General features: G+C 38.2%; 1 protein-coding gene across 1 annotated transcript in view; it reads right to left on the bottom strand.

Annotated features, from left to right (window-relative positions):
* LOC102371182 (BRISC and BRCA1-A complex member 2) overlaps positions 1-8468 on the bottom strand; it is a 64879-nt gene that overhangs the window by 53338 nt on the left and 3073 nt on the right. The window contains exons 2-4 of the mRNA XM_025216469.1: positions 7940-8039; positions 5562-5632; positions 3571-3653 (exon numbers count right to left, since the gene is read on the bottom strand). Coding sequence (XP_025072254.1) covers positions 3571-3653; positions 5562-5632; positions 7940-8039 — 254 coding nt within the window. The remainder of the gene's footprint in view (positions 1-3570; positions 3654-5561; positions 5633-7939; positions 8040-8468) is intronic.

Here is an 8468-nt window from a genome sequence, read left to right as displayed (position 1 = left end):
GGGGCCAGGGGCGGGTGGGGAGGTAGAGTGGGGCTGGATGCGGGTGGTGGGGGTAGAGGGGGCTGGACCTGGAGCAGATGAAGTATTTAATAACCTATTTTACTTCAGTCTTCACAAATAGGGGCAGCCACCAGATGGTGAGTGCTGCTGGCAACATAGATAGGAAAGGAGACAAAGAGCCTAGAGTAACGAAATAACAGGTTAGGGATTGCTTAGAGAAGCTAGATGTTTTCAGGTTCACAGAATCATAGAAAATTAGAGTAGGAAGGGACCTCAGCAGGTCATCTAGTCCAACCCCCTGTTCAAAGCAGGACCATCCCCAACTAGATCATCCCAGCCAAAAGTTGGCAGGGCCAGATGGGATATACCTTAGGGTACTGAAGGAATTGGCTGAAATAATTTTAGAGCCACTGGCTATTACTTTTGAGAACTCATGGAGGTCCAGTTAGGTCACAGATGACTGGAAAAGAGCAAATATAGTGCCCATCTTTAAGGAAGGGAAGAAAGGGAGAACTACAGACCAATCAATCTGACCTTGACACCTGGAAAAATCATGGAGCAGGAAAAATCTATTGTGAAGCACCTAGAAAAGAACAAGGTGATCAGGAACAGCCAGCGTGGATTCACCAAGAGCAAGTCATGCCTGACCAGTTTGATTTCGTTCCATAAAGTGACAGGCTCTGTGGATGGGGAGAGAGCAATGTATGTGATATACCTTGAATTTAACAAGGCTTTTTGACTCTCCCCCTCACAACATTCTCATTAACCCACTGAGGAAATACAGGCTACATGAAAGTACTGTAAGGTGGATGTATAATTGGTTTGATCTTCATACTCAACAAGTAGTCATCAATAGCTCAATGTCTAGTTGGGAGGAGGTATCAAGTGGGACTCCCCAGGGGTTTGTCCTGGTTCCAGCATTGTTTAATATCTTCATTAATGATTTGGATGAGGGAACTGAATGCACACTTAGCACATTTATGGACAACACCAAGTTGAGTGTAGTTGCAGACTGGAGAAACAGTCTGGAATCAATCAGGTGAAATTCAACAAGGAAAAGTGCAAAGTCCTGACCTTGGGACAGAATAATTGCATGTACTAGCACAGACTAGGGAATGGCTGGCTAGGCTGCAGTACTACAGAGAGGGACGTGGGGCTTACAGTAGACCATAAACTGATTGTGAACCAACAGCATGCTCTTGTTGAAAAAATGCCAGCAGCATAATAGGTATTAATAGGAAGGTTACTTACAATCAAAGGAAGTTATTCTTCTGCTCTGTTCGGCACTGGTGAGACCTCACCTGGAGAAATGTGTCCAATTTTGGGCCTCACACTTCAAAAGCATGCTGACAGTTTGGAAAGTGTCCAGCGCAAAGCAACAAAATGTATTAGGGGCCTGGGAGGCAAGACTTATGAAGAAAGGCTGAAAGAACTAGGGTTATTTAGTCGGAGAAAAGACGACTGAGCGGGGATCTGGTAACAGGCTACAAATACCTGAAGGGTAATTACAGACAGAATGGAGATGGGTTTTTTCTCTGTCGCTGTAGCATGAGTGACTGGTGCCTCCTGAATATGGAGAAGCCACCGACAGCAGTGGTCCTACTGACAGCATCAGTGTCGGCCGCCAGGAGGGGCACCGGCCCCATCAGGGGGGCACGTGCACTCCCTACCAGTCGCCTATGCGCTGTAGGACACAGGATTAGGATCAATGGCCTCAAGATGCAGCAGAGGAAATTTAGGTTGGAGATTAGCAGGAACTTTCTGAAAAATTTCAAGAGCACGGTGGACAAACGCTTGGCTAGTGTAATCAGGGATCATCCTGCCTCGAGCAAGGGGTGGATGACCTTACGGAGGTCCCTTTCAGCCCTACTTTCCTATGATTCTAGAATCCTAGTAAGGAAGGAAAGGCTGAAGCGAGAGTGGAGAGTTTGATATTCAAAGGAAAGGAACATCTGGTGGCAGTGATCTGGTTCGTGATAGAATGCAATGGGAAAAAATGAGTGAAAGTATAAAGGGACGTTGATTTGTCCAACTAGTCTACCTTCACTGGTGTATACTGCCTGTGCTACAGGCAGCCGGGAATAAATCCAGTTTCATATTTGCTGAAGTTTACAAGCAATAAGACCAGATGTATTCCTTAGAGCCTAAAATTCAGAGTCACACATTTTAAGGGCAGAAGGGACCTCTGTGATCACATAGTTCACGTGGACTTCTTGCATATCACAAACCACAGGACTTCCCTGAATGACAGGTCTCTGTTTCTCTCCTTTAAAAACTCTATATTCAGCAAGTTTCTTTTTAGACATTACTATCAGTACTTCCATAGCAAAAACAGAGCAATGTTAATGGAAAAGAAAGAACATATCAATAATATTCCTGTATTAAAGAGCTAATATACACAATGCTTGAAACTGCAGCACATCGTTTATCCTTCCTTTACACTAAATGAAAGGAAAAAGAAGAAAAATGTACTGGTCAAAATTAAAAGGGGAAGGTAACCATGTTTGTGAACATCAAATTCTTTCTGTATGTGTATGCTGCTCACATTCATACATTTAAATGCCAAAAGAAACCATTGCCATTGTCCAATCTAACCTGCATAATGCCAGACACAGAACCTCCCCCAATAGTGTCTACATAAAACTCCCAAATTTGTTTAAATGATAGCATATATTTTAGAAAAATATCCAGTCTTGATTTAAAGGCTTCCAGGGATAGAGAATCCATCATATCCCAAGGTGAGCTGTTCCTATAGTTAATGACTCTTCCTGCAAATCTACACCTCATTTCTATTCTGAATTTGGCTAGTTGTAGCTTCAAATCATTGGATCTCATCATGTATTTTTCTGCTGGATGGAACAGTTGTCAGCTATCAGAAATCTCTGCCTCCCAGAAAGTCCTCATACACTGTGATCAAGTCATCTCAAATTCTGTAGATGTTCTGTTGTGTTTCCATGATATACAAGTTTAGTTTAAAGTATTTGCTGATTTCAAGTTTGTTTGTATTAAGGATACGCAAAATGTAAGGAAATAGTGGAAATCAGACTCCTTATATCTGGCCTATGGTCATCTCCAGGAATCACAGACGGAAAATCAAGCTACAGTCTGTTATAGTTGAAAAAGCAACAGTTTCTGTTCACCCACCCCAGGAAAATAAAAGTACAAAAACCTTTGTGGCTAGGTCTGTTAATTTGACATAAAAAAGCACATACATTTCTTGTTTCCTAACAAGTTACACATGAATTCAGGTACTCCTGGGTTACTTACACTGCTGGACTGGTTGCTAGCATGTACTAGTTACTGGCTCAAGGTACCAGAGCATTTTCCCAGAATTCCCCAAGTGATTTTATAAATCAGACAATCTGCTTTATCTGCATTCATTCATCTCATTCTCAAAACAGTCAGGATTTTGTGTTTTCACAGAAGTGCGATGCCCATGTAAAAAATACATAAGCACTGAATAAAAATAGCCAAAACTTTAAAACTGTTTCCTGTAATTGTATTTTTTCCCTTTTGAACTTTAATCTTCAAGAAGCTAGACATTTGTGCCTGCGGCAAACAGCTACTCACTGTGGACAAGGAAGCAAAAATCTTTCCACATCAGTAACAGAGTGAGTTTTGTGAATCCTTCTGCATCATATTCAACCACACCACTATCAAAAAGAAACATGAAATAAGAACACAATATTTTTACCTAATATTCCTTACAATTATGATTAAAATAAATGTCCAATATTTAATATACTGCCTAGTATTTTGTTCTATTCAAACACAGATAACATATGGCTCCTCTCATACTGAATAACTTACTTATATCATATAGCCATCTTCAGTGTAACCAAGATATATTTTAACATTATGACCATGGCGCTTCCATAAAAAAAATAATAAAGATTGGACATGTCTACCCAAATCTAGCTGTATGTTACTCAAACACAGATTATTAATGAACTAGATGCATAAAATCTAAGACTTTATTGAAAAGCTAGGGACAAATAGCACAACATTCACTAATAGTTTAGGAAAAGACTAAATTTGAAAATTCCTATACCCACAGCATAAAAATATGTATTTTAAATTTAAGGAGAAGCTGACAAATGGGCATTTTCCCCTGAATCTGTGAAGAAAAGAATCCAGCTAACAGCAAATTAATTTCTATTTTCTTGATTCTTGATAATCATCCAGGCAAGGGACAGAAATTGCACATAAACCAGTGTAAGAGATTGGAAACTGGTTCAGATCTGTAACACAATGGAAGTTCAGTGCACATAAACCACTTTCAAAATGGCTGAAACCAGTTTAAGATAAACCTAGATGGATATAGACTTAACTAATTTAGCTTAAATTGGTTTATTGAACCTTTGTCCCAGATTCAGTCCAGATTCAAGCCATCTGCTCCAGCAGACCAAGGAGGCATCCTTTAGCACCCCCAGCTTCTGGCCTGGGCCACTGTCTGCATTTCCAGAATCGAAAGTGAATGTCTATTCACTCGCTTATTGGTTCTATCTACGCAGCTCAGACTAGCCTGCAAAGCTTTAATTGATTCAGCCTCAGGCTTTTTGACTGTCTGTACTTAGTCCCAGAGTAAGAAACTCATTTTTGCCAATCAAAATCAAATTACCACATTTGCTTTTTAACTATTTTTATATCACACAAACAATCTAATTGTCAAAGTAACATACAAGGAGCTAAATTATGGTTTTATGAACATCTTCTTCCTTAGACACATCAATAAGTCAAACCATACATGGGGGGAGGGGCACAGTCTCTAAAATCCTTTCACGGTATTAGAGCATGGCATCTAAAATGATCCAACCAAATAGTTTTTATACTTTGCTGTGTGAGCCATGTATATATTTTGATCATAAACATTTTTTTTTTACTTTGTAAACTCTGGGATGAGATCCCTAATGCTTGCATTCATGTGTAAACCATGGCAGAATTCTAGTGTAGCTCACTTTATTAGTGGGAAAATTAATTATTTTTGTCTAATAACTATGTTATAAAACCATGGTAAAAACATATGACAGGATTTTCAATAGTAAATCTTGTATTGAATAATTCTCAAGGAAAAAAACAACATGTTTTTAATTAGACCAGATCTCTAAAGTCTACATTAATTCCCTATTTGTACCTGGTTACAGTTCAAGCCATGGGTATCAATCTAAAAAGTGGTACATGGCTTTGGTAAATGCTCTACTTAGGTGCTACCGGAAGAGCTGCTCTACATTCATCTTTCATGTGATGTACCTTCATGATGATGCTAACTCTGTAGTTACCTTATACAGAACTAAAGAAACTTCAATTGATTCAATGGTTTACCACCCTCTCCTCATTTTAGGTCTTTCCTGAGTTGAACAGGTTGGTGGCTAGCTTCTAAGAGGACTGCTCTGTAGCATTATTACTAAAAAAAAAGCCTATGTGCATCTGATTGGGTATATGGCTAGATTTGGACTTATCCAGTAAAATGAATTACATAAACCAAGGGCCATGAAATGAAGATAGTCCTTGCCATGTTTTTGCTACTGTTGCAAGAAACAATGCACTTAAAGATGACTTACGTTCCAAAATGACTCAGGAAAGCTGCAATATACTCTCTTCTCTTATGGTATCCCTGAATAACATATTGTACCTGCACAATAAAAATGGTTTTAAAAGCTTCAGTTATGAAGTCATACCACAGAAAGACACTCCTCCCAAAGTATATTTTTTAGTTTTAGTGGAAAAATCTATTTACAAGATATTAATCATGTTAAAATGTACATTTAACCAGCATGTGTCATCCTTAAATGCCTTTCAAACAAACAGTATGAAGGGATGTCTTCATTTAGCTTAAAAGGTGTTTAAGAGTCTACAGTATTAATATTTAACCATGCAAGGTAAGAAATGACAAAGAGAAGACAATGACCATATCCAATTGAAATGGCAGAAAGGTCCTGATCCAACAAAATGTAACAGGCTGAATATGTTTCAGGGTTGTTGGTTGTAGCTGTGATGGTCTAAGGACATAGGCAGGCAAGGTTCTTTGAATACATGTGATATCTTTTGCTAGACCAACTGAAAAAATGTTCTTTGCAAGCTTTGGGCACAAATGTCCTTCAGGCACAGGGAGAGACTGCTGGTGTTATGTGTTCTCTAATGTGTTCTTTTTTACCTTGGAGAATACATAACACTAGCAGAGTCTCCCTATGCCTGAAGAATGGCATTTGTGCCCGAAAACTTGCAAGGAATGTTTTTTTCCCAACCATTCAGTTGGTCTATTAAAGGATATCACATCTACCCCCAAAGAACCTTGCCCACCTATGGGCTAAATAAGCATTTAAAAAGGATAACAAGATAACCACAAATAGTGAAGTTTGGTCTGGACCATGATCTTGGGTGTCATCTGAAAGACAATCTCCTGTACCTCTTACCTATGCTGTTTAACTGATTTCATGTTGATTCAAACAGGAGAGAGCCACATACTGAACAGTAAACACCAGTTTCTGAAGCATTCTGTATTTTCCTTGAAAGTCTTCCCTATGAGCAGTTATGCATTCCAAATATGCTAATCTTGGAAGATCTGAGGCAAAATGAGTTGTCTTATTGATTTGAATGAGATCATTCACAGAGAAGAGTGATCAAGGTTTGAGCAATACTGGAACCAATACACCAAACAAGCTGAATGAGCATTCAGTTTCCAACTCATCATTTTCTGCACTTTTGGATGTTTCCATTTTTAATCACGCACATAAATCCACATCCACTTTTCAGAATGAAAACTAACTTTTTAAAGCCGCTTTTCATGCTGAGTGAAAAATGAGTGGGAGAAAAATATATATTTTATTTTTGTTGGCTATGGTAACATTAGATTTCCTTGGCTTGCAACTGCTTGTACTGAATTATTTTAAATAACCTTGATAAAATCATTGCTGAGAGCTATGTTATACCTTCCCAGAGTAAAATAATTCTATTTATACAACAGACTTATTTCAGTTTATAAAAAAAAAGTGCTTATTTTGAAGGCTTTGTGGGGGATCTAAAATGTTATTTTGGGAAAAGGAAAACATGATAAGTTTGCTTAAGTGACTTTGTTTAAAAAAAGGATAAAAACAGTCCTGTACTTGTAGATTTTAAAAACAGAAAGTAATTTTAACAGAAAACCACAACAAAAACAACTCTAAAGATAGATTCCAGTATAATTATGGAAATGTATTTTAAAGGAACCTTTCCTAAAAGACATCATTTGTTTTCCTCATTTAAACAAATAAAAAAATACAAAGAGGAAATGTATAATAACCAGAATCCTGCATGTCTGACTCTAAGTTGGTCTTCTAAGTTAAAGGCTAAACTTAAATCATTTGAGAATTTTTCAAAATACTGTATCTTTATGAATAAACCTGTTCTCTTTTTTTTTTTGGCTGAAGCAGTAAGCCAATCAGAATACAGCTTTGCAGTAAAGGCAAAGTTAAGTGGCTATTACTTCAGTATATCAACATCCATTAGAGAAGATGATTCAGTCTATTTTGATGATTTATCATAGATAAAATTACTGTAATAGGAGCCTCTCTACCGTGCACAGAATCTCCAGTGATGAAAATGGTATAAAATCTTAAAGAGAGATTTGTCTTCCAGTAGAGAAATGTATTGACTATACATTTGTATTTATATAGAAGAACAGCAATATGTTGCAGTGACAATCCTAAATTATATCTTGATTCAGTAAGAAAGCCCAGGCAATAGTTCTACCTCAACAAATGTTCTGTACTTGCAAATAAGAATTCAGTAGGACAGGTGGGTGCTCAATGTTTCTCAGCATCCAGGTATAGGAAAGTATTACCTGAATCATATACTTGAATCATTCAGTTTTAAAAACCCTCTGTCTCCAGAATGGTTTCTTAAAGTGCTTTTAAAATTCAGTGGAACACCAAAAGAAAAGGGAAAAGGGAAATAAACTCACCTTATTAGTTAGCAGCTGGCAGACTTGGGGTACATAGTCAATAAGGCAGCCACCACTTGGAAAGGCTGGGATGTGAAGGGCAGATGATCCTCCCAGGGCACTAGAATAATATATCACAATACATCAGATACTGGTTCTCTGGGACTTGCTTGCGATTCTTGTACTCTATCCTTTCTTAATCTTCAAAACATGTACAATACCAAGAAAATACTTTAGCATTGCTTACATTACCCAGGACAATGTAATACCATATTTAGTTGCGTATCTCATGCACTTTTACCCCAAAAATCAACCCTCCAAATTTGGGGTTCATGTCTTAAGCAGGGAAGCTAATTTTCTTGCCAGAATAGAAGCAACCCACTTTGATTTCTGCTTTACCCAGCAGCAGCAGTAGCATTTCTATTCAGGCACCTGATGGAGTCAAGTGTCTTAATATAGTTTCATAGTTTCTAGGGTCGGAAGGGACCTGGGCAGATCATCTAGTCCAACCCCCTGCCATGGCAGGAAAGAGTACTGGGGTCAAACGACC

Source organism: Alligator sinensis, unplaced genomic scaffold (assembly GCF_000455745.1).
Source record: "Alligator sinensis unplaced genomic scaffold, ASM45574v1 scaffold138_1, whole genome shotgun sequence".
Classification (NCBI taxonomy): domain Eukaryota; kingdom Metazoa; phylum Chordata; order Crocodylia; family Alligatoridae; genus Alligator; species Alligator sinensis.
Note: the sequence above shows the minus strand (reverse complement) of the source record. Positions and strands in the feature narration are given on the sequence as shown.